Source organism: Aptenodytes patagonicus, chromosome 24, assembly GCF_965638725.1.
Source record: "Aptenodytes patagonicus chromosome 24, bAptPat1.pri.cur, whole genome shotgun sequence".
Taxonomy (NCBI): Eukaryota; Metazoa; Chordata; class Aves; order Sphenisciformes; family Spheniscidae; genus Aptenodytes; species Aptenodytes patagonicus.
In genome coordinates this window covers 5,804,831-5,830,584 of record NC_134972.1, presented here as the reverse complement: position 1 = coordinate 5,830,584, position 25,754 = coordinate 5,804,831, and the positions used below count along the sequence as shown (strand labels likewise).

Sequence of the window (25,754 nt, the reverse complement as noted above, 5' to 3'; positions counted from 1 at the left end):
CAGCTCGTACGACAGACTGTGCCTCTTTGCACATGCTCTTTTGCTGGAACAGACCTAAATTTAGCAGCTCGGATGAAAGCAGGCTGTGCTCCAGTGAGCATGTCTGTGCAGCTGGCTTATTATAGATCCCACTGCAACTCAGTCTCCCAAAAACAACCCCACAGAGGCCAGCCGGCCAGGATCTACTCACTCCCTGCTGATGCGGGGGGACATTGAACAGAGGGTAACAGAAAAACAGGGTTCAAGCCACAGACACTCTCTTTTTCCATTGCAGAGTCTCTTTCCTTGCAAAATCTGGCACTTTACTGCAACCAGGATTCAGTGTGGACTAGTACATATTATCAACAGTCACTAAGGAGAAACTCTTCGCTTTCCTACATCTGTTAAAGTTTCCATTCTCATCCCTTCCCCTCACGTCAGCTGTCTCCTACTCTGGGCCCATACCCACTTATTTTAATCCACCAGCAGCAGAACTGCTGTGTTTCTCCATCTTATGTTGCCTCTGATTATTTTAGCCTGTGTATTTTCAAAAGCTGCTTTCTTCTGTTTGCTTTCCAGCCTCTTCAACCCAAGGGCTGGATGGCTCTGACACTGAAGTCAATGGTATATGCAACAGTAATTATTTAAGACCATAAGTTATTAATCTTCTTTGGAAGCTATTTATCCTTTAAATATTGCACCAATCCTGCCATTCATGATTTGCATAATTTAACCTTTTCTTTCCCCCTGGGAAAGGCTCCAAGTAGGGAGGAATACTTGAAGATGCAAAGTGTTTGTGTGGATGTTCTTGGCCATCCAGAATTAGTCATGTAAGTGTAGTCCATTTGGAAACCAGATCCTGACTCAACTCAGCAGAGTTCCCTATAATCTTGGCTGGTTATGGATGCTGGCTCCGTAGCCATCCGATTCAGACAATCACGATTATTTGGACCAGAAAGGAAAAAAAATACAAAGTACAAAAGCTTCCCACCATGCTGCGAGTTAGCCGCGCTTCTCTGGAAGGTGGATGGAAGGACAGGGAATTTAGGGCAATGGTTGTCTGCACCCTGTTGTACCTTGCTACAGGAGCTGCTCCCTTCAGGAAGGCGAGGGGTTGTTGCTGTAGGAGAAATTTGCTATATAAGGTTCAGAAGACAAAGCTTGGTGCCTCCAGGAGCCCTTCATCTAGGGTCTGCTCAGCTTTCAGCATGTTGTCTTCATCTCTTAAAGGATGGAAAGGCTATGGCTAACCTTAAATATCTCCAGCCTGAAGCACCGTCTAGCATAGTTTTGCTGTCCTCACATCAAAAAAGGGACAGTAATGGACAAGCCCACAGTTCCTATCACTGTAGTAAGTGACAAAGTACATTGCTTTTCTTTTCACTGATCTTTCCTGTTTGTCTCATCCATTAGTTTAAACCCTCCTGTTATAAAGCTCTCCAAATACCCAGACTTAGTTGCATACCTGCTCTGTATTCTCACTCCATCCTGCTGTTCTCCCATCCCTACAAAAGACATAACAAAAATTAGAGGTCACAGAAAGACAGGGCAGTGTGCATTCAGTAAATAAATTGAGCTCAAGCAGCCAGCCTGTTAAGCAGGAGGTATTTATTCTAGGTCCCACAATGAGAACAGGGCTGAACCTCTCAGAAAATGGCAGCAGTTGTGTTTTTGCCCTAAGGACCTGGCCTTTTAAATTTGCACCTCAAAGAGTAGAGGAGCCTGGTGCTGGAAGGAGACATTTTCAGTGTGTCATTTGATTAGCAGGTCCCTGCCTTTACCTTTAGAGAAACAGCCTCACCTCATTCACTGAAGTCCAAATCCTGGCACTAACAAAGTCCTTAGCCAATCTCCCACAGATTTAAGTGGGGGCCAGAATTTGGGCCTTTGGGGATTATGCAGGTGTTTTCAGGAAGTTCATAAGGGAACGCTCATTTTTACACCTGAGCACCAGCAGTTTGCAACCTGCAGCCCCTGAAAATGGGGTTATTCAACTGTTGCACAAGTGCTGTCAGAGCTGCGTTGCAATGCTGTAGCTCAGTTAGACTACTGTCTCCATAGCAGCTGGTAGCTGAGGTTAGGGTGGAGGCTGAAAACCAGCACTTGCTTTTCTAAAGCACTGATTTTCACGTGCTTGTAAGAGGGTAAGAAATTCTCACATTCTGCATGTTAGTACCAGCTTAATCACAAAGTTAACTGCAGATATTAGGACTCTGCAGAGATGTAGGGGCACTTTTGACACTTAGAGCAAAGATGTCTCCTTACCTCCAGCTCAGCACTGTGTAAGAAGAAATGTCCATTTCCACAAAGCAGAGGTAGCCTTGGTGTAGAAGCAGTGGTGTTTTGGGGAAGACCCAGCCTGAAGCTTTTATTCTATTATTTGAGCAAAGCCCTTTTAACACAGAGAGGAAGGAAGGTGACAAACACACTCCCAGAAATAGGTAAGCACTGTTTATTTGAGGTGTGAAGACTGAAATATTCCAATTCACGTAAGAAATTAAAGTGTTCTTAGCTCTTCATTACTTACCATAACCATTAGAAACACAGTTTTTACACAGTCGGTATTACCAGGGGAATGTACAGCGCTCCGCCTCTTAGCAATCCAGACAGGACTTTACAAAGCCCTGAGCGTAGCATACCAGTACTGCAATGCAAGTCAAGGGCTCTCTGGATAGACCCAGGTTGATTACATGAACATACATGTCACATAAGGCCAAGAAGGAACAGGGGAACAGAACTGACTTGAGAAAATCCCTCTAACCTAAAATGCATTTAAAACAAGAGACCACTTAGACATGGTGGTCTACATGCCTTAGAAAAGAAGCTATAAGGGGAGACAGCGATGAGCAGCTGTATGAAAAAAAGCCAGGAGTCAAATTCCCCATTTCAAGCATGCTTCAATTACAAGATTTTTAAGACAGAGATGCTTGCATGTGCTGCAGGCAGGCACACAAGAGGAGATCCTGGATGCTATTACAATTTGCAAGTGACAACTATAACTGTCTCGGGTGCTGCTGCACTCAGTGCTTTCCACGTTGCTGTCCCACAGCATATGCTGTGTTGACACTGTCTCAGAAATACCCACACACTCTGCCTTTCTCTTACAGAGAAACTTAAGGCTGCACTTGGCCGTGAGCTCAGTCTACTGTTTTCTTTTATTAACTAAAGCTATAAACAGCAGGGAAGGCAAAGAGTCCTGGTTGTTTGACAGCTTCGTCGGCTGCCTGTGTTCATGATCGAGTGCACCCTCAGTAAGTTTGCAGATGACACAAAGTTGGGCGGGAGCGTTGATCTGCTCAAGGGTAGGAAGGCTCTGCAGAGGGACCTGGACAGGCTGGATCGATGGGCCCAGGCCAACTGTATGAGGTTCAACAAGGCCAAGTGCCGGGTCCTGCACTTCGGCCACAACAACCCCATGCAGCGCTACAGGCTTGGGGAAGAGGGGCTGGAAAGCTGCCTGGCGGAAAAGGACCTGGGGGTGCTGGTCGACAGCCGGCTGAACATGAGCCGGCAGTGTGCCCAGGCGGCCAAGAAGGCCAAGGGCATCCTGGCCTGTATCAGAAATAGTGTGGCCAGCAGGAGCAGGGAAGTGATTGTCCCCCTGTACTCGGCCCTGGTGAGGCCGCACCTCGAATACTGTGTTCAGTTTTGGGCCCCTCACTACAAGAAGGACATCGAGGTGCTGGAGCGTGTCCAGAGAAGGGCAACGAGGCTGGTGAGGGGTCTGGAGAACAAGTCTGATGAGGAGCGGCTGAGGGAACTGGGGTTGTTTAGCCTGGAGAAAAGAAGGCTGAGGGGAGACCTCATCGCTCTCTGCAACCCCCTGAAAGGAGGTTGTAGCGAGGGGGGGGTCGGTCTCTTCTCCCAAGGAACAAGCGATAGGACAAGAGGAAACGGCCTCAAGTTGTGCCAGGGGAGGTTTAGATTGGACATGAGGAAAAACTTCTTTACTGAAAGAGTGGTGAAACATTGGAACAGGCTGCCCAGGGAAGGGGTTGAGTCCCCATCCCTGGAGGTATTTAAAAGACGTGTAGATGAGGCACTTAGGGACATGGTTTAGTGGGTGGTGGCGTTGGGTCGACGGTTGGACTCGATGATCTTAGAAGTCTTTTCCAACCTCAATGATTCTATGATTCTATGAAGGCCATCCAAAGGGGGACTGGAGTCAGCAAGCACCTCTGTAGTGGGGTTCTGAAGATACCCCACTTGTGGGGTACCACTTTTCCCTCCAGAAGAGCCCCTTGCAGTCATACAAGTTGTCGCTTGCTCTTGATCCTAGTTGCTTGTGTTGTCTCACCTTCCCCTGTTCAAACTGAACTGGGGAAAACAGGCCAGCTTTAACATCCCCAGCAGAGCTTAAGGCACAGGCTTAAGACACACAGGAGTCTTCACATGATCTAGGGTTGCCTGGCCTTGATAAGCCATTCCCTTTATTTGCTGGGAAGACCTCACCCAGTGTGGATGCAGTGCAATCAGAATTACACTCTTGTCATGGTATAGCCTTTTTAATTTAAGGACAAGAAATGGGCTAGACCACTATAATTGCATTCATATTATAGTTTGTACAAACATAATAACTTTGCCTCAAACAAACCTAAGTCAAGACTAATTGATAAAGTTTAAGCCTCAGGCCTTGGGGCATTTGCCAGCTCCATGGAGAGACATTCAGTCAGGGAAACTCCTAATGCCCCTGTGGAAGCTATACATTATTTGTGGTACAACCCAAACCCTCCTTCCCCAAAGCTGCAGGCTATGAATTGCTACACCATTGCTTCCAGCAGCCTTAAATGCATTATCAAACCTAAATTTCATTTAATGGGCTTCATGAATGTTTACTTCAATTAGCAAACACATAGTTCTGAAGAAGAAATGAGTAGCTTTCTTTTTTTCTTCTTAATTAATATCTGCCTCCCTGTAGCTTTATCTTACTTAGCTGCTCTGTAATTTGGCTATAACCCAGCTCTAGGGGATGGAAACAGAGCTATGACTGCCCAGCTAAAGGGGACTTGTAAGGCACATGCATATTTATTCCTTCATGGAAATATGATAGAAACTCACTGGCTGATGCAGTGCTTGAAGCGGGGAAAGCACGTTAAGCATCTTAACATGATGTGTCTAGTGCTAAAAAGCAACAAGAACAGGGCTGTTCCCTAGGAGAAAACAAGCTAGGGGCAAAGGATGCTGACAGCACTGCAGGTAAACATGCAAACAGGACGCAGCCCCACCATGCCTAAAGAGAGTTAGGGGCAGTAACCGGCTTCATCAACCACCCAGCGATCACGAGGCAAAGCGAGGAAGCAAGTCCACAGCCTAACCAGGAAACCAAGTTAGAAACACTAAAAACCAGCACTACTTACAACACAAGTCCAGAGCTCACCCAGCAAAGTCAAAAGATGGAACTACAGCCAGAACTACCCTACAACTGCCTCAAAGAAAGAGTAAGCCTCCTTGGCCTGCACTTAAATGGAGGTCACGGTTGATGCGCAAAGGGTGCTGGGTGGAGGCCCAGGTGAGACTGCTTGGGGCAATGAAAGCCTGAGGGTACACTCAGGACCCTGACACTTGAAACACAGCTGATAAATCCCTTGTCAGTGAGAACCCAATCTGCAAATTTCTCTTAACGGAACGATACCCGCTTTAAACAATAGCGTGTATTTGTAGTGCAAAGTCATGCTCCTTGAGACACATGGCTCTTTTTGACTTGGTGGTCAATCCTATTGATGTACGCAGTATCAATCCACGCTATGCGTAGTATTGCATCAAACGTGCATGAGCCTACAGATCTCAATCAGCTCAATTAATTCCATGTGTGTCTATATATAGGCCATCAGTGCCATTACCACTGATAGAAGATATTGGCTTCTAGCTGCAGGAAGTGTAGCCATTGCCGGAGCTAGTGAGTATGTCTTACAAGGGCAAACAGGAGCACATAAGAGGTGGAAACTTCTAGTTTTTAAACACGTAAAATATAGATATGAGTTTTAGAGTCTTCCTTTAGCTTCTCTGCAGAACTCTGAACGTAGCCAAATTGCTAGCTAGGTGATAGTATGCTTGAGAGTTGACCTTTTCTTGGGGGTGGTAAAGAAAAGTGATGGTTTTTCTGGTCATACTAGTAGTGTTTGTGGGCCACGACTATGCGCTTAAAAGAAATCCTTGGACTCCAGAAAACATGGGCAGAAATAGAGATGGATAGAATAGTAGCTCTAATACTCTTTAGCTGGTGAGAAGCTTGACAGAAATTTTTGCAGTAAATGTGTGTGGTTAAGGGAACACCCTTATCAAGATAAAAATAGCTGAATGAGAAAACTTAATTATTATGCACTAAATACAGGAAAATACGACCACTGCTTTGTTGCCCCTGGATAGTTATGTATAACCAAGCACAGAAAGCTGTGCAGGCTCTTTTCTACCTTGTTGCCACTTCTCGAGATGCCCAGGAGAGGTCAGTGTGCCCTCGCTTTTAGGTTAATCGCATGCAACCTTTCCAAACGTATGTTTTTATTTAGAAAATGCTGAGCTGTCTGGAAAGTTTGATCAAGAGGGATGCAGCTGTATTAATGTGCTTCTTCCTGGGGATTTGAATGCGTTTTCTTAGCAGTACAGGGGAACCAGGGATCAGGGAGACAATATGCAGGCAAACGGCTCTGCTGACCACATCATCAGGGCTTGAATATTTTAAACCTAGCGTCATGGGATTTTAACAGCTAAAATTTGGTGTTTAGGATTGATGGTCTTAGTCAGACTGAGGTTTCTCTCTGCAGTGGGACAAATCTGTGAGCACCCTGGAGTTGCTCCAGGCTAACACAGGAGAAGTACTAGACCATGTCTCTGCTGGCAATCACTGATTAGCTTTTTCACTTAAAGCTCTCAGGCTCAGTTCTCTCTGATCCCTATGAAGGTCACTGGGATTGCAGCAGTGCAGCCGAGCCTCGTGCCTTCTGGAATAAAGAATATCATCAGCATCTGCAACCGAGGATCGGCTTCTGCTGTGCTTTTGCTCCCCAAAACGGTCACCGACAGTTTCTGCCTGTGGCCAGAACATCAGGGCCCCATAGTTGTACATGGGTCTGACGCTCGTCTGCATTATACCTCAGCACTCCCAGGTACATTTAAAAAAAGTACTTCTCAGTGCCTAGTTAGGATGTTCAGCAGTGCATCTGCAAGCTCTCTGCATGGCAGTAGGCTTTATCTTTAGTTGGAAATGAGTCATTTCCCTGTACTGTACAGAGATGCCCAATTTCCTTGGAAATTGTTCAGTTCTGCAGAGTCCCCAGAAATCGCTGATTATAGGACTCTCTTTTTGCACTGGGTGTTTTACCTCAGTCTTAATAGATGTCTGGAGATGTTTCACAGGTTAGAGTAATTGGAAAAAAAAAAAGGATAGAAGCAACTGAGACTTTACCAAGTTCATATTTAATCTGAAGGGCAAGTGAACCTTCTGTATGGACCATTGGCTACTCATCACATAGCCCCAAACCACAACCAAGCAAGGTTTAATGAAGATTAAAGCCTGTTAAATGAAAAAGGACTGCTTTCACACTTGTGTTAGCTGACTGGCTGAGAGGATTGCAGTTCCACCCTAAGCCGTGTGGACTTAGGGTGTCTTGTACATGAGACTTGGAAGTGAGGTGCAGGTAGGAGCCCCTCTCCAGCACCCTACAAACTATGGGTGAATGATGGTGGTCAAGGAGGACTTTGAGGTCTGCAGGGTGGGCTTGTAGACCCTTACCTACACGAACTGCTGAGAACAAGGATGATGGAAGAGGTGTAGCATTAACTGTAATGAAGAGGCACAGTGGCTCAGCAGAAAAGCAACTGTACAGTGATGCACTTTTAGATCTGTGTATCCAACATGCTAAATATTATCACCAGCAATTTTACTTGCTTATTCTGAAAGCCATATGCATCTTAAAAGTCTTCAAACATCGGGGAAAAAGCAATTAGGTCTGTTTACAACATGCTGATCCAGTCTTGCTGGCATTGCTGGAAGCCTGTGCCCAAAAGCCAGCCCATTCAAGCAAGGTAGCGACGCAGGAAGAAGGGCTGTGCAAAGGGTAAACATTTTTGCCATCCCACAGTAACCAGGGCCTGCCTAGCCGATCCGCTTGGGACAGGAGCTTGTCAGCAGGATGGCTGTAGTTATTACCATAATACAGGAAATAATTGTCATTGGGAAAACACGAGCGTGCTCTGGTTTCCTCTTCTGCCCCAGTCAGAGGGGAGGAAGGAGAGCGATGCTGCCATGGAGGCATTCCTCTGGCAGCCCCGTGCTCCTCGGGGGTTTTGTATTCTGGGTGGCAGGCTGGGAAAACCAATTTTTGCCATTTTAATGTTTCCTTCTGCTGTTTGAAATCCCAGCTCTGGCCTTCCCTGTCAATGCATATGGAAAGGAGAGGAGCCAGCTGCTGCGGACGCCGTAGACTGGAAAAAATCTCCTCATTTCTGAGAAAAAAGGCTGAAAAGAACCCAAAGTGCATTTAAAGGAAACTTCATGAGATTTGAGCTAAACTAAACTTCTCTGAAGCCTGACCCAAGGCCTTTGGGCTCTTCGGATGAGCCGCTTCGCTGCTTACGAGCATCTCGCTGCAAGCCGTGTGAGGTACTGGGGTAGGGAGGAGGAGGAGAAAGATGTGATTTAGTAGTAAATCTAAGGTGTAGGCTTTACAAAACCAACTGCTAGGTTTAAAGCACTCAATGAGTTTCGAGGGCTGGGGATCTCTCTAGTTTACTTTTAGTTTTATTTGAGGCTCTTGAACCAGGTGCTAGCAGGGCCTGCGTGAGGACAAGCCTCGTACTTCAGGTCAAGCCCGAGATGTCACAGCAGGGGACTTCTATTATTATGACACGAAAATGTCAAGTTTAAGCGCGCTATTTCGAAAATAAATGTAAATAGCCATCGCCAGGCGAGGCGCCAGCACCGGCCACGGCTCCTCGCTGACAGAATTTCTGCGCCCACCCCTCCCAACGAGGAGAAGAAATGGATCCCGGGCACCTTCCTCTCTCCCTCGACCCGCCGTGGACCCTATCCCCGCCGGCCGGGCTGAGGGGAAGCCTCTGCACCGGGGTCTCTCTCCACAGCCCCCCTCACGGCCCCGCCAAAACATCGCCCCCCGCCCGCGCCCCTCCTCTCCCCCCCTCGCCGTCCTGGCGGAACCGCGCTGCATGCCGGGAGTTGTAGTTCTCACCGCGGCGGTGCGGCTCCCGACGTAACTACCGCTTGGTGAATGGGAACTACCGCTCCCAGGGTGCCGCGCGGCGGGGCCGGCTGCCGCCATTCCACCTACCCCCCGACTCGCCCCCGCCCGCCCCCCCTCGCAAAAGGGCATTCGCCCCTCCGCCGCGCTGTGGGGCGGAGGGTGACGGCCGCGCTCCCGGGTGGCTCCGCCGGCGGGGGGGGGACACATCCTGGGGCGGCGGGGCCGGGCCGAGCCCTCCGGGCTGGTGGAGGAGGCACGGGGGCGGCGCTCCCGCCGGCAGCCGGGACTTCCTGTGACAGCCCATTTCCTGGTCGGATGGGGCCGGCGGGGGGCGGTGGCGGCGGCGGCGGCGGGGTCGGTCCCTGACGGGCTCGGTGGCCGCCGGGAGCTCCGCCAGGCAGCGATGCGGGCCCCGGGCCCTGCCGGCAGGCGGCCCCCGCCGTGACCCGCCGCGGGCAGCCGGTGGGGCTGCGGCAGGCCGGCCCTGGGCGCCGCTGCGGGGTGCATGGAGGCACCCCCCGTCCGCAGAGAGGTACCGGGCGGGGGGCCCTGTCAGTCAGGGCTCCCCTGAGGGGGCTGCGGTGGCCCAGGCCGTGCTGTGGCGATAACCGCCTTTCCCCTCCCGTTATCCCCCCTGTGGTTTTGCAGGTGTGAATCCCCCGGAGGACAGCGCGCCTGCTCTGCTTGGCCCCACAAGGCGAGCGGCCCCGGGTCCCCCTCGCCGGCCTCGGCCGGGCTGCAGGAGGAACAAGGAGGGGGTTTGGGACCTTAAAAATAGCATCGCCCCCATAACCAGGCAGCTGCTGCCTCCTGAGAAATGAAGAAGTTTTTTGACTCGCGTCGGGAGCAGGGTGGCTCTGGCCCTGGATCGGGCACCAGTGGCGGTGGCGGCGGCAGCGGTGGCCCGGGCAGTGGGTACATCGGCAGGGTGTTCAGCATCGGCCGGTACCAGGTGACGGTGGACGAGGTGCTGGCGGAAGGTAAGACCCCAGTGCCTTTTGCAGAGCGCTCTGCCTTTGCTTCTTTTCCCTCCCCCTTTCCCTCACAAAGCTGGAAAGGGAGGCTTTGGCCTTTCCCGTGCACTCCGCCTCCCCCTCTATCCCTAGCTTCCCTAATATTTCATTGTCCTTGACAGACTTGCAATCCAATGGCATCTGCAAGCTGACATTGCTGGTCTTCCCATGTGTAAACCCAGTGTGGGTTTGCTGGATTTGGTTTGGTTTTGGTTTTTGTTTTTTTAAAATGCTTTAGAAATTGAGGGGATTTCAGGAGTTAATTGTTTCCCACCTTCCCTAAACTGGGAGTTTAAAAAAAAAACAAAACAAAACCAAAATTGCCAAATGTTTTGGTGCAGAACAAGGTGCTGTAAATGAAGAAAGCAGTGGTCTTCTCTCTAACTTTCTTCAGACAGTTGCCTCTTTTTCTACCTTAAGCAGAGAGGAATAAAGCACAGGAGTAAATTCCTTGTAGATATGTCATGCGCACAGGTAGGCTGAGTGGAGCTAGCTGTGGTCTGGGATGAGGGATTTCTGTTTGTGTGGGGTTTCTGCAGGGGAAGCGGTAGTCCCAATTGCATTTTTTTTCAAAATAAAGCAATGAAAAAACTAAAAATGAACAGTAGGCATTATAAAACTCTATGTGTACAGTCCTTGCAGTGCAGCAAGCTACTGGTGGTATTTTTTTAATTGTAACCAGCACTACTGCTTTAACTGTCATTTTACATTTCATTTGTTTGGGCTATAAGGAACCTTATGAATGGCTCTGGCTGGTAACCTTAGCCTCGACCTTCAGAAAGATGTTGGCCTCCTTAGACCTGCTCCTGGTCTGTCTCCTGCGCAGCATCCTTTGCGATTTCAGTCAAAACAGTAATTGCGAAGGAGAGTGTAGCTGCTGTATGAGAGCTGAGTGGGAGGACCTGTGTTGGCTTTTACAGAAAGAACCCTAAAATGGAAAAGGGACTCTGTGTATGCTGTGGTTTGTAAAAAGTCACCGCAGTGTACGAGAAAATAGATCTGTGGTCATCTTTCAGACATGGTTTCTGATAATGTTCTGCTGCATGCTGAGCTGAGAGGAGCACCAAAACCAGTCCTTCAACTAGTAACTATAGTGATTTTTTTTTTTTCTGGACTTGAAATTTACAATATAGGTTTGCCTTGGCTGATATTTCCAAGGTCCTTTTGGACCTAGGAGCTTAAGAACTATATGAGCTAAACCTGAGAAGCTGTCACAGTCTTTTTTTTAATGCAAGCTGGCCTCATCCTGGTAACATGGGAAAACAAGCTTTTTTTGCTGGTGAATAATCTGTTGGCAGGTTCTGTCCCGGTGCTGATAGCACCAGGAAGCGAGCCTGTGTGTCACTGGGCTCTCTCCTGCTCGGCAGGCCTAAACTACAGCCACCAAAGGTCTGAGGTGGTAGCACGGATTGCGCGGGAGAAGTGCCTCCCCTCTGTACCTTGCTGTCCTGGAGGAACTGCTGCTTGTGAGGGCTTTTCCCTGTGACTCCTGGTTTCTTGGCTGGCCTCTGGGATGGAGCATGGCCTAGCGTTGGCTGCAACTCTTAGATCTGCACACACAGGCCAAGCGAGGTGCAGCAGGCCTGTAAAATAGGTGCTATGTTCTCTTCCTGACCACGCTATAAAGCAAAGGAAGTTCTTTTGGTGAAACGTGCTACGCAGGTATTTTCCTCACAGTTAGACTCCTGGTGCGGGCAGTCCGAAATCCCTCTGCGGTGGTGAGTGAAGTCTCCAAGAGGACAAGAGCAAGGTGGCTTGTAGGTTTGCAGGTTGTCGCCTTTTGATGGGAACAGATGGGTGAAAATGCCATTTTGTTTATAGGAAAGGTAGGTCATCTGGGGAGTCAACGTGGGTCAGAAGTGCTGCAGCTTTGCATACTTCTGGCCTTCTGGTGTAGCTGCGTGTGCTCCCCAAGTGCTGGTAAAACAGCATTTTTTTCACTGACTCAGCTGGAGACCTGGGGAGCTCTTGGCAACCTGGTCCCTGCACTACTGACGTCTGATTCCTCAGCTGGAAAACTTTTTTGTATCTGCAGTGAATTTTGGTGGTTCAGCAGCATTGAAAAGGCAACTTGTGAAGTCTTGGCTATTTCTGCCAAAAGGAAAAGTCCCCTGGGAAGCACTTTGTAGGAGGGGTATCCTGTCTGGGAAAGAAATATCTCTCATCCCTGTTGCTTTAGAAGGGAGACGAGAGGCCTGTGTTCTGGCGCAGCATGTGAAGCCTAGAAAATAAATGAGATGTAAAAGTGGCTTAAAAGAAAGAGTCTCTGAAATTATGATGGATGGTGTGGGGGAGACTTGAGTTGCAAGCCAGAGGAACTGGTTGAACCAGAACTTTTGGAATCAAAGTGTTGGGATTTACCTCTATCTGTCAAAGCTGTGACTGGTCACCCTCAATTCTGCTGAGCAACCCTGCTGAAGATGACTGTTCCCTGGCCCAGGATGGGAGTCCTTAATGCAGACACTGTGAAGCGTGCCAGATGGCAGATGTCTCCATGTGCTCTCAGTCTCTTGCGTAGATCCCCCAAAATATCTGCTGCGGTTAGGTACACCCCTCACCCCCTTAAAATAGTTGTCTTGATACCTGCTTTCCTGGGCGGGGGGGGAACATTCCTTCCTTTTGGAAGGAAGTAGATGGGAATAATGTAGAAGGAACTTGAGTGGTTGGTTGTCTGTGGTGTTATAATACCGGCGAATCAGTATTTTTTTTTTTTACAAACAGTATATTGCAATAGGTGATTCTTAGTTGAGTCTTTGTATTTGTCTTGCTCTAATCCACATAATAGCGCGAATAATCTCTTGAAAAATTCCCCTCAAAGTTTGCATGAGGATTAACTGCTGTGGGAGGTCAGCACTGCTGGCCTTGGAGTTCTGCGAGGTCAGCACTGCTGGCCTTGGAGTTCTGCAAGGCCAGGAGGGTTAAAGTCGGCGGCATCAGTGTAGTGCTCCAGTATGGGTTGAGGGGGGTTGTTACTGACTTTAAGGTGACTGGTGTTTCACGGAGCTGAGGTGAATGCCCAAGAGGCATTTGAGTGTGTGGGTGAGTCAGGCTACTATCTTACTGTTTTGTTTATGAAAAGAAACCAAAACAGTGTGATCAAATTCGATGCTGCTTTTTGTTTCTGCCTGTGTGTAGGTAGGGGGAAAAAAAACCCCAGCAACCCACTCCAAAAACCCACACTGGAGCTATAAGGAGGACGGTGCCTCTGTGATGAGGACCAGAGCAGCAGAAACATTTAGAAGGATGTTGCCAGAAATCAGAAATTTGCTAAGGAGTTTGTGGGATGTGCATGCGTGGCAGAGTACCACAAGCCACACGTACTCCTCTGAGCTAAAACAAACAAGGTGGGGATTGCCCCAGTGTCCAGTTTTCAGGGGGCTATGTTTTGTGTTACTCTGTGTACCTGCAAGATTGTAAGAGTGCTGAATTGATCCAAGGTACGTAAGCGTTGATGGGTGCGTGTTCGAGCTAGGATTTTGTTTGTCTTGGTCTGCTTCTAGCAAAAGATACAGGCTGTGTTTCTTCAGGTCTGTGAAAAGTCACTTTTTCAATTAGTAATATCTTTCTGCAGTTTTTTCCCCTTAAAATGTGTAAGTTGAGGGATTCAGGTTTAATAATTGTTAGGTATTTCACTGAAGTTTTTTCAGATACATGCCTCTGTGTGTGCTGCTAGCTAATGTATATTTCAAAGCCTTTAATGGTAGACATTATAAACCAATGCAAAATCAGCTTAAATTTGCCAGCTATATTTTTTTTAACTCCGTTTTGAAAAAAACGGACATTGTGAGGAGGTTTCGTCATGGTTTTCTTTAGCAGACCTGCAGGCCAATGTGTGTATGAAGAGCTTGGTAAGGCTGTGAATGCACAACCTGTGCCCAATGGGGGAAGGTGGCCCCCCTGAGCTGCCTAAAGCTGTGGCTGGGCTAAATGCAGAGGACTTCTGCTGACCCCTGCCTGGCTTACCCCCAACGCTCCCTTTCCCTGGCGCATGCAGCACTCTAACCTGAAGTCACTATAATCCATTATAATTATACGTGAGCTTCTTCTGAAATGACTTCTCTTCAAAACAAACCCCATCCGAGGTAAATTTTGCAGATTTACATGATCCTCAACCCAATTCCAGTGTGCTTGGGTTCAAGACATCACTTTGAAGTGTATTTTGTCAGTTATTGCCTTCTAGCTGCTGCTAATCAGCTGACCAGTGACATTTGGATTAGGTATTAAACTATTTCTCCTCTTGGAATGGGACATGTGATTTTAATTTTTTTTCCCCCATTGCTTTTCCTGTGTACCTTGTGAGGCAGGGCATGTACACTGCGCTCTGTGCTGCTAGGTAGGATATTAGCTCCTTCATGTTTTAGCAGTCTGGGTTTTTTGAGTGTACAAGCCAGGCAAACTGGTGAAGAATCCCAAGTGAATTATTGGGTAAATGTCAAGGTATCCCAAGTGCTTTGGTGCTTTCAGCAGCACAGATTTTGCTGGGGCAGAGCGTGTGCCACGTCCCTAGATGTAATCAGGAAGCAAAGGAAGGTGTGAGTGGATTTAACTGTGTAAGAAGTTGTGTAGCCCAGAGACTCGCATTATCTAGCCTCACTTGTAAGTTTTATGCAACATGCCAGAGAATGGGTCTGGGATTGTACACGGGAGTGGCTAGTTTCTTACGTAACAGCTATATTAGCCAAAAGCATATTTAATGGCAGTGTTAGCCCAGTGCAGTCGTGGGAGGATGAGTTTTCTGCAGTCCTCCCAGGAAAGAGCCTTCCACGTTAGAACAAAATAGTTTCTAATTCAAGCAGTCCTGCCATGGCCTTATGAAGCTGTCAATGACTTAGTAGAAGAAAGCTTAGTTTTGGGATTCTGGCTGGGGAGAATACAGGGTTTAACTATCCAGCGTGGGTCTTGCGGAAGTGTTCTAGTAGTTATACATGAACAGGTTACTAACCTCTGGTTGTGACACTAGCAATGACATTTTGGATCTAAGGAGAACATGTACTGCCATAGTGTTTTTATTGTGTCGTGGGCCTTCTCCCCTTTGTAGAGGAGCTTGTCAGCAGTTGAAGAGAGCAGGTGGTAAGTTATAAATGTGTTGAAAACAAGCTGGAATCCATTTTGGGTTCAGCACTTGCTGCATTCCAAGCTCACCCACCTGCATTAATCATGGCTAATAAAGGGTCAGAACTGACTAGATGCTGCACACTTGCATTGAGACTGGAAGCTGCTTCCTTTGAAGGTGACTTTTTCCAGTGAAAATAGTGGTTTGGACAGACTGAGGTTGTGCCCGTTGGAACAGCAGCTTGCCAGCTGCAGGACTTGCTGCTGCTCTTCTGGAAAGTCACAATCAATTTGCCTTCATTTGTACTAAGTAAGTGTTTACTAGCGTTTCACATGTGGAAGGAGACAGGAAGTCTCTGAGGGGAAACATGCCATAAGCAAACTTGGTTTACAGAGGAGTTCTCTTTTGATAATGAGAGGTAACTGAATAAATAAGTTTCCCAGGAAAAGATGCCTTCTTTCTTGGATGGGGGGAAGTGCAGGGTGTCCTTGTGGCGGTGTTGTTTTGGAAACCTACCTCCTCAAATCAGATACTGGCTGCTGTACTTTTTTGAATGTAGGAACAGTACTGACAGTGATTTACAAGCACAAGGAAAAGATTTGGAAAGGCTTAAGTGAAACACAGTTGCAAGGTAATTCTCTCTCATTTGTGGCTTTTTATCATTATGGAAACTTTCCTTTTCTCCTTTTGTGGGAGGTCCAGGAATTGCCACTAAATGAAATGAAGGTTATTGTCAGCTGCCTACAGTATGATGCAGTAGAATAAAAGCAGAGGAGAGCTGCTGCAGCTCCTCTAACGTGAGGCGCTCTCGCTATCCTGTTGCCAGAGTATCTGAGCCCTGGCACAGTCTATGAAAATGTCCTTCCGTTCCTTTCAGGGCTGCTGGGAAATAATATACTGAGATATGAAGGTGAAGCAATGCAGAGTATGTGTGGCCAAGTCAGGAATTGATCTTTGGCCTTCCAGATTGAGTGCTTTAATTGCAGTCTGTGTTTTCTCTCAAATGCTGCCTCTGTGTGTTTTAAATGGGCGTGCTCTTGGCACACATGTGATTTGGGCATAAATTTACGCTTGCTCTGTGGCAGAACCCATGCTGACATCAGGACCCCGGGCCATGTGTCACAGGATTGGATTAAAGACTTTTTTGGAACAAGATGCTCATAGCATCTGGTTTGCTTCATGATTTTGCAGAAACAAATTACGTACCGGTGACAGATGATCTCATAGATTAAAAATAAAAAAAGCCATCAGTAGCTGAGTTCCCCAAGCAGAGACTTTGCGTGCATGTACATCCACCCCACAATTGAGCTGGAAGCTAGCTGGTGCTGTGATGAGGACAGGTAGATCTGATCTTCATTCATTTGCTGTTAGGAACATGCTGCTTTTACTTCCTGTTTGGTGTTTGTAGGGCTGTAATAGGGAGGCGACCCCAAAATGTGCCTGTGTGAACTTAAAGCAACCTGGCATGCTGTTCTCGAGGGTGAGAGAGTAAAATACATGGTCTTCTGAAGCTATCTAAATGCACAGCTGTTATTCAGATGAAATCGTAGCTTGTATCTCCTTTACTTCTGTAAGCTAAATGATGCTTGCAAGCTTGACGTGTGCTTTTGCTGCACAACTCTAATGGCAGCAGTAAAATAAACTTGGAGCTTGTCTCTTAAAGAGGTGCGGAATGCTCCATGAGAAGCATGATGTGGCCTGGTTCGTGCAGGCTTTCCCTGAACATCAGTTTCTGTTCAAAGCACCACAGCAAGCAAGATGGATCCTTGGTTTGATGTGGTATACCTGTTTTTGTGACTTTACTGCTATCCTGAATTGTGCGTGGAAACTAGTCAGATGTTGCGGGAGTGAGAGAGATGTAGAACTCAGACTTTCAGTGTTTTAAAATACTTAAAATGAACACAAATAATTAGTGCCGATGTGAGAGGAGCACAGAAGTGCAGACCTATTGCTTTATGTGCCTTCTCTGCGTGACCTACCTGCTAAGTCAGTAATACTTTAGTTACCTGTCATGAGCCTCTGAAGGATTAATTGCTTCTGACTTGTGAAGTGCTTCCCAAATAAAGACCTTCTCTCTAGTGTTTAGCTGCTGCTTCGGAGGAGTGAGCTGGATCGATAGGAAATCCCCGCCTTATGACTGCAGCGTGTTCACATGAAGATATTTGTGGCTGCTGTTGACCCTTGGGCTCTGGTCTACTAACTCTCTGCATGACCTTTGGCAAGAAGTATCTAATGCCAGAGGATATGCAAATGGTTGGTGGCATGAAAGATACGGTGAAATTCTTAAAGAAAATATCCTTTTAAATTAGAAGAAGGATTTGTGAAAGCACGTGTGTGCATGCATATACTCGTGCGCTGACACACCTGCCTTTCTTTCAGTCGGATATTGTAGCACCTCTCGTTAGGCCAGCATATGCGTGGTGTGCAGAGAGTAGATGAATAACAAGGAAGAGCCAGCCCTCTGGGATTCAGCACAAATAGGCAGGAGACGTTGGCTGGAGGGAAGAGGCAGTGCCATGTCTCTTTGGGGAGAGAGTTGGGGTAAGGGCAGGAGATAAGCAAGGATGGCTCAGTGGCTGGGATGGAAAGGTTCTGTCTTCGTAGGATCCCTGTTGCTTTGACTAGAGTTCTGCAAATGTCCCATTAGGCCACTTACACACTTGAGAGGTACCTGCTAAACTCATCCGACATCTCTGTGCCTTAGTTCGCCCTTGCAGTGCAGGTAGTGTCAGCAGGATGCTCGTAACCGTGTTGGGCAGCAGGTGATGTGGACGCTAGCTGATGTGCACTGAATATTCCCTGGGAATTTCAGCAAGTGCTGCTTGCAAAGCTAAGTGTGTTCTGACTTAAGCTCTTTGGTGGCTGCATATTCATTACAGCCCTTTTACAAGTCACTGAATGTAAGATGACAGAAGAAGCCAGCCCCAGTTGTCAACTGGTAAGATCCTGCTGGTTCTTATGTTCTTTTTTTTTTTCCTATTGATTATATTTGTAAGGAAATAAAAATGCATTGCAGAGCACTGATGTGTGGATTGTGGAGTGACAAAGGATGAAGGAGGGACAGTATGGCAGTGAGAAAGGGAAGGGGCAGTACAGACTTGGGTGAGACTCAGTCCTGGGGTGCCTTGGGTGGGTATTTCTGGCAAGAAAAATTCTGCTGAAAGTCAGAGCCTTTCTTTTGGCCTTTACCTGTTGCTTTTGAGTTAGAAGATGTACTTACAGATACGTGAATATGAGCTTACCCTTCTCTTTCTATACCCGATTACCAGTTGTAGTTTGAACTGTTGTGCTGTCTCTGCTTTTCAGCGAACATAAAGATCCCTGTGTACTAGGTGTCATACAACTTGTGGTTCTGTGCATGGTTGTTTCCCTTCCCCTCTCTGCAAAGTAGACAAACAGATGGTGAAGGAAAGGCTTATAACATTATTTTACAAATGAGAAACTGAAGCCCGTGAAGATGTAGCAATTTGATAAGGGCTATGTAGGAAAGCAATAACAAAGCCTTGTATTAAATGCAAATGTAACTCCTTGTCTGGTGTTTTAACCACAGTGTCATTAATATTCATGTCACCATAGTATCGAGGAACTTTTATCATGGACTAGGGCCCTGTGTCACATAATGCAAACACAGAACAAAGAGTGTCCATACTCCTGGGAGATGCCTAGCTGCCCTTGCCTGTGCCTGCTGAGGCTCAACATACGCGTTTGGTACCAAAATATGCTTGTGTGCTGCCATATTCAGAAAGATGTATCGCTAGGTGCAAGCAGCTGTAATCTTACAGCTGATCATGACATGATAATTAACACACAGTATCTTCTAATGATCTGATGTTATTCAGAGACCACAGGAAACACACAAACTCAACCTTCCTCACACAGCGTTCAACAGAACATGTGACAGGATTAAACATGTATTGGATTTTTTTAAAATTAAAATGATGCTATTTTTGGAGTGGGACAGATGGTAGTTTTCTACCTTTTGCTTTTGTGTTAAACTTAACAACATAAGAAGCACTTACATTGCACCTTTGAAGCTTTTTCTGCTATCAAGCAGGCTAGAAATGCATATATTGGTATATTATATGTAAGTTGGGATTCTCAAGCAATTACGTAGGGTCTTTTGAGCTGATGCATTTTAATATCCCAAATAATTATAGGGCTTGTGAGTAACACTCACAAGACTGCAGGTTCTGGACCCCTGCAACTCTTTCCTGTTTCTGGACATCTGACAAATGAACAGACAGGCATATGCCTATTCATATCTCTCTCCTTCCTCACCTGTGGACATGTGGAAAAACTCAAAACCCTGCTTCATGTAGGGCTGATACTTTATTTGTTCTTTTTTAATTTCTTTTATTTTTCCCTGTGCTGAACGATGGATACTGTGTGCTCCTGACTGTACCTAGTGGTTTGAATTCCCTGAGACCTGCCTGGTGGGATAGTAGATACCTCTCTCCATGCTTGGCATGTACGGAGGAGTTGAAAAGTTCATTGCTGTCTTCAGGGTTTGATTAGCATATCCTCTTCTAGAGGAATATTATGTAGCCCTTAAGTTGTGTTTTCCTGTTACTCAGTGAGATGGCACTTCTGTGGCTCAAGAGTATACCTGTAGTTATATGGGAGACCTGAAAAGGTTGCAATTTGGATTCCTGGGTTTAAGCAGAAGAAACTTGTTTGACACAAACCTCCATACGCTGTTGTGGAGCTCTTATGGTATCTTGTTAGCTGTAAGCTTGAGCTTTTCCTAGAATGTATGTATTAGGGTTTCTCTTGTGTTTTTCATGCTGCTTTGCTCACTAGGGATGTCTGGGTGCTACCATAGTAATCAAAATTCCTAAATGTCTAACTTGTCTGTTGCCATGAGCTCTCTTTGGATCCTTGCATAACTGCTTCCCAAATGGAGTTTGCTGTTACCATAGCACTTAAGGGCTCCAGTAAGCCCACTCTGGCTGGCCCTTGCAAGCGAGTCCAGTTAAAAACCAGTCGCAGCCCTGGCCAGCTTAGTCTTGCTGCTTTCTTCTTCCTCCCCATCTCCAACTACAACCTGCTCTCTGCTCAACTAGTTTTGTTTTTTCTCTCGTCTCCTGTCGACGTGATTCACCACTTCCTTGCCTTTCCAGTGAAGCTTTTCAGCTGCATGCAGTTGCTGCAGCTTCTTGCTGGCTTTGCAGTTCCAGTCATGTTCACTCAAAAACAGTCATGCTCTGCAGCATGTTTATGCCATTGCTAATTTCACTTGGAGATGAACGAGGTCTCAGATGCTATTAGCAGCTGCTTGGAATAATAGCAGCTGAAATGTGCTTTTTAGAGGGCTGACTGATAACTAAACAAATGATTTTTTTCTTTTTCTTTTTTAAGCTGTGAGTTATTAATTTTTTTTTTTTTTTTTTAGTCTTACAGTAGAAGTTCAAGGACTAAAATTGTCACAATAGAGAGGGACTGAGTCTGCTTTGCCAAGTAATCTACTTGGAGGCAGTATCTTGCTGCATAGTAATAAAACACTGCTCCATCAGCTTTGGGTTTCCAAGTCTGCCTGTCAGGGAGGAATTGAGTGGATGCACAAGACTGTAAAGTGGAGCACATGCCTAGCAAATCTACCCATGTGAACATCTAAACGTGCTGCCTGCTGTGAAGGCCAGTACAGTTCCATAGCCTTTAGTGAGTTGCTATTTGTTTTGAAATTGCTGTCACAAATACTGTGAGACTTTAATACCCCTAAATTAAGGTGTCCAGGCTGTGTTCTGACTGTGTTCTTGGAGGATGGGTAGTGTGACAAGCTATTGTTGCCCTTGGACTAGAGCTTTTGAAAAGGGAATGTAGAGTTAATGCACAGGATGAATCTTGCCCACTGATTATTTTAGACTTCTAATATACTGTTGCATGGCAGAGATTAATTTCCTCTCCCCCCGCCTTTTCTCCCGTCCTTTCTCTGCTATATTGTGATTTACAGCTTCCTTTTCTGACTTTCTCCATGGAACTGGCTGGGAGTTTGAAGGGGTGTCGTCTAGGGGAGAGGAGTGGCTCTTAAAGATCTGTAATGAGACAGGGTCCTGAAAAATGCAAAGAAATGAAGCTAAACGGCTTTAAATCAGACCTATCAAAATAAAACCTAGAGAAGCGAGGAAGAAGCAGTTAAGCTTTTTCCATGTCATCAATGCAGTGAAAATGCCTGCGACTATATAAATATTTTGTGGCTGTTTGCAGTTGTGAGTGTCATAGCTAATAAACTAAATGTTCACCCAAAAAACCCACAACAATCCCTAGCCAACCAGTCTTGCTCTCCTAAAATTAGAAGAGGTAAAGACAGTGCTTCTGTTCTGTGTTGAGTGGCGTTTCTGGTTGTATTATTTTGCACAATTTAGGCACTTGTGGCCATGAGTGCCACACTAACATGAACTATGACATCGTGCCTATTTAAAAAGCACCTACAAGAGGGTGGAGCCTGTAAATCTAAATCTGTCTTGTCATGGCCTAGATATTGCAGTAATGACACTGAGTGAGGGCCCTATAATTATGTTGGTAATATTGGATAATCACATTAGGATTCTCAGCTGTGTAGGGCTAACTATGTCCCTGCTTTACTCTTGCTGAGAATCTGACCCACGCGCTCTACGTGAGCTTGAGCCTTTGTTTTACCTGGGGAGAAGTCCTTTGCTCTGTTAGATATGCTAGATGCTCTATTAAAGTTTGGTGGTAAAGACTAGAGCTTAAGCAGTGCTACAGCTGGGGTTGTGAGAGCTACTGTTTTCTTGAGTTGGTAGTGAGAGGAGTTTCCAAAAAGCAGGACTTCGCCTGCGCACCTTGGGCTTTTTTGCAGTATTGGATGCAGATCTTTGCCTTAATGGTGTGTCCTGTCTAATGGATGCACATGACTCTGGAGATATCTTTGTAGCTGGTTTGTTTTTTTTTTCCTTTTTTTTTTTTTTCTTTCCCCCCTCCCACTAAGTCAGTTGTGCAGCAGTTGCATTTTGTATCCGGCACAAAGCTGACGCAGATGCTGGGCTTTCTGTGCCCAGGGAACTTGCTCAGCATGAAGCTGCCTAACAGATTGTTGCTGGCCAGCAATGGAGTCCTCTTCTTTTAAGCCAATAGAACATACAAACTGTATTGCTCATACGTGCAAATTTACTTTGTGGAGACCAAATCCTTTCCAGCTCAAATGTGAGCTGCGTGGAGAACTTCTTGCTGCTTAAAATGGTTATAATTGGTGGAAGAGTGCAGAGCTTCACGCCTAAACCCTGAGACCTCGGGAGCTGTAGGGCTGCATGTGTAATTCTCTCTGCCACAGGCTGGTTGTGTGAAAACAGAGGATTGAATGTGAGTTTATGACCTGCTCTGCTCAGAACTGGTGTTGATATGAATGTTAACCAGGTGAACTCAGAATCTACCTTGATTTCCCAACACTGCTCTCCTCTGGCAGTAGGACCAAACCTGTGAAACCCCAGCCTTTGCTAGGAGGAAGCGAGCTGTGTACAGTCCTTGCATGCCCTGCAAGGAGGGAAGGGTGGGTTTGTCCCATCATGTCTACATGGGACAAAGGGATTTTTGTGGGGCTGCTGCCCAGCAAAGTTTGAATATTCTTCAAGAGTTTGTCCTGTGCCAGGAGGATGCTATCCTTGGATAACTCGACACGCAACCTGTGTCCATGTTCTTGTGTATTTTCTTTAGTTAAAGTAACCCTAGAAATATTGATAAAGTGAGAAACTGAATTTCCTGTAAGTTCAGTTTAACTTGGAGCTCTTGACTTTTTACAGTTGTGTCACTGTTACAATCTTCTTTTGAGTATGGTCACTATTAAATTTCTGACCTTGTTGCAAATATACCTGCTTAGCTAATTTTTTGTCTGCTTAGTATCTCATGTGGGGAGATGCAGGTTTCAGCTGATTCTCCTGATATTTGTGCCTGTTTCAGGTTTCCTGTCTTAAAGCATAAAGGACACCTAGTATTTCATCTACATGCTATCTTAATGGCTCAAGTTGCGCCAGGGGAGGTTTAGATTGGACGTGAGGAAAAATTTCTTTACTGAAAGAGTGGTTAAACATTGGGACAGGCTGCCCAGGGAAGTGGTTGAGTCCCCATCCCTGGAGGTATTTAAAAGACGTGTAGATGAGGCACTTAGGGACATGGTTTAGTGGGCATGGTGGTGTTGCGTTGACGGTTGGACTCGATGATCTTAGAGGTCTTTTCCAACCTTAATGATTCTACTTTCCCCACAGTTCTGAAGCTCTGATTCGCTCATACAGCCACTTAAAATGGTCAGAATGTGGACGAAATTTGAGTGATTGTGACCATTGCTACTTACACAGACAAAGCTCTTTCAGCTGGAGTTAGTGGTTTGCTTTTTTTTTTCTTTGCCCTCAAGATAACTCTTAAATGTTCAGACTATTTAATTGGCGGTTGATGTTTCAAGGTCTGATTTGAGAAGTTTCCCAGAGCAGTTCTATCTCCGCTCCAGTATGAAGCCTTTTAAAGTGCTGTTTAGGGGCAATGGAAGCAGCTCAAAGGAACAGACTAACCCACAACTGAAAGCTTAGTAAACCAATCAGAATCTACACTGATTTTTGTTTTGTTTTAATGGTGTTTAACTCCCTGTACAGGTGAATGTGGTGCAGTAAGACAATGAGAGCTGTATCTTTCCTATAGGAAATGAACATGGGGAACTTCCCAGGGGCTGCTCCAGTGTATGAAAGGAAGCGTGGTGCTTTGTTTTCTGCTGTCTCATTTGCTTCATAGCTCTTAGGCCTGTGTGGACTATAAGGACTTGTATCTCTGTGTTTTAGAGCCCTTGAGCTGAAGGAGAACCCCTGCAATACTGTGCAGAGACCCTACTTTCTATCCTGCAGAGACCCATGATTTGTGTTCGTGATATGTAGAGTTCATCTTAATAGCTTGCTCCAAATACTACTCTAGGAGATGCTGGGGGCAGGCCTTTTAGATTGAAGTAGTCCCTTAAACTTGGCACTGTTATGCTTTAGCATAAGTCAGGTGACTTAAAAAAATAAAACAAAAAGCAACTAAGTAAAGCTTGTTTCCTTTGAGGTAGAAAATCTCGGCTGAGAGTAGACCTGTTTAGTTTAGCATTATTATCTGCTTTTGTCAGCTGGAGAGTCTGTTGGCAGGGGATAAGGGTTTTTGTTTTGTTCTTGTTCAGCACTGGACTCTTTGGTTTATAACAAACGTGCGCCGCTTGGAGTTAGAGGAACTTGAGTGTAGTAAGACCAGGAGATCCATATTCAGGCCTTTCTGGTTCTGCAGGGACTACTGCTTGTTCTGTTGTCTGTGCAGTGTGTCCTGTGTTTCACCTCTTTGTTCTCATTGCCACCTTCAGAAAGTCATTCAAGTAGCACTTATAGCTGTGGGTTTCTGTGTATGAGCCTGTTTCAGCTGGTGGCTGAGCACACCCTGTCACTACTTTGTGGTTGAGCTTGCAAGATGTTGACACAGCTTAGCTTAGGTAAAGAAAATCCTAATTTTATAGCCTGGATCGTGGGAAACAAACACCAATTATGTCCACATACTCCTGAGACATGATGCAAGCCTGTGCCTCTAGGATAGGCTATGTGTTTTCTGTGCGTGCAACTTGAGGGTGAATAATCTTTGCTTATATGGATATAAAATAACATGTAAATAGTCTAATGTAACCAGGGGATTATGGAATTGGGTGGGAGAGTGAGTCATAGGCATTAATTAAATCCCAAACCCCAAGTGTCATGATGAACGACACTCCAACATGTAGTAATAAAACAACAAAATACAAACACAAAGGAGAACATTAATACAACCACCACTGCTTCAGGTCTTTTTAGTCTTTTTGTGCTGGTAATCTGGAAGAGACACTCTGGATAGCATACCTCCAGCTGCGCAGGAGGTTGTGGAGAAAAGACTGGCAGCTTGTTGATGACTGTGGCATGTAGGGTAAGAATCTGGGGTTGAAATCAAGTCAATGGAGAGTTTGGTGAGACTTCCTGATGGTGAGGGTAACACCACCCCAGGAATAAACTGCTGAAGAGCATGTGGAGAATGTGTAAGTAGAGTAGTTGAAGAACAGGTTAGACAGACGTGTCAGGAGTGACTACGGGCATAGTCAGTCCTGACTATAAGTGAGAGGCCGAGTCAGGTGAAGTCTCATGCCAGACAGTGAATTGGTGACATAGGGCCACGCTTTTTCAGTGAGACAGTCCTGTGTTGCTTACCAACATCCTATTGCAATTTGGAGAGGGTGAAATGAGGCTGGAGAAAGCCTCCCTCTGTCCGTTAATCTTGTCATCCTCGACCTACCTGCATTTGACTCCACTGGGGCGAGAATAAAATCCTCTTTTTTATGCAGATTTTGTATGTTAGTCATAAAGCTATAAAACCACTGGAGGGAGAGAGAAGTTTGAAGGCCGAAAGCGCTCACCTTTTTGGATGCTGCTTAGGTGGAGATGACCATGAAAAAGGAAGAAAATACTGGAGGCCATGCTAGTGATCCTGCAGTTATCTGTTTAACTGCAGTGAGTCTGGTGCCTTTGC

The 25,754-nt window shown here is 46.1% G+C and overlaps 1 protein-coding gene across 14 annotated transcripts in view; it reads left to right on the top strand.

Moving 5' to 3' along the window:
• The first annotated feature begins 9,555 nt into the window (after positions 1–9,555).
• The window catches only part of AAK1 (AP2 associated kinase 1), an 86,694-nt gene continuing 70,495 nt past the window's right edge, over positions 9,556–25,754 (top strand). For 7 of the 14 annotated variants that reach the window (XM_076358951.1, XM_076358954.1, XM_076358948.1 and 4 more), the window contains exons 1-2: positions 9,571–9,708; positions 9,825–10,156. In XM_076358951.1, coding sequence (XP_076215066.1) covers positions 9,994–10,156 — 163 coding nt within the window. In that variant the 5' untranslated portion in view covers positions 9,571–9,708; positions 9,825–9,993. Of the gene's footprint in view, positions 9,709–9,824; positions 10,157–25,754 lie in introns of all 14 variants that reach the window. The other 7 variants (XM_076358941.1, XM_076358942.1, XM_076358953.1 and 4 more) reach the window with 6 other exon arrangements.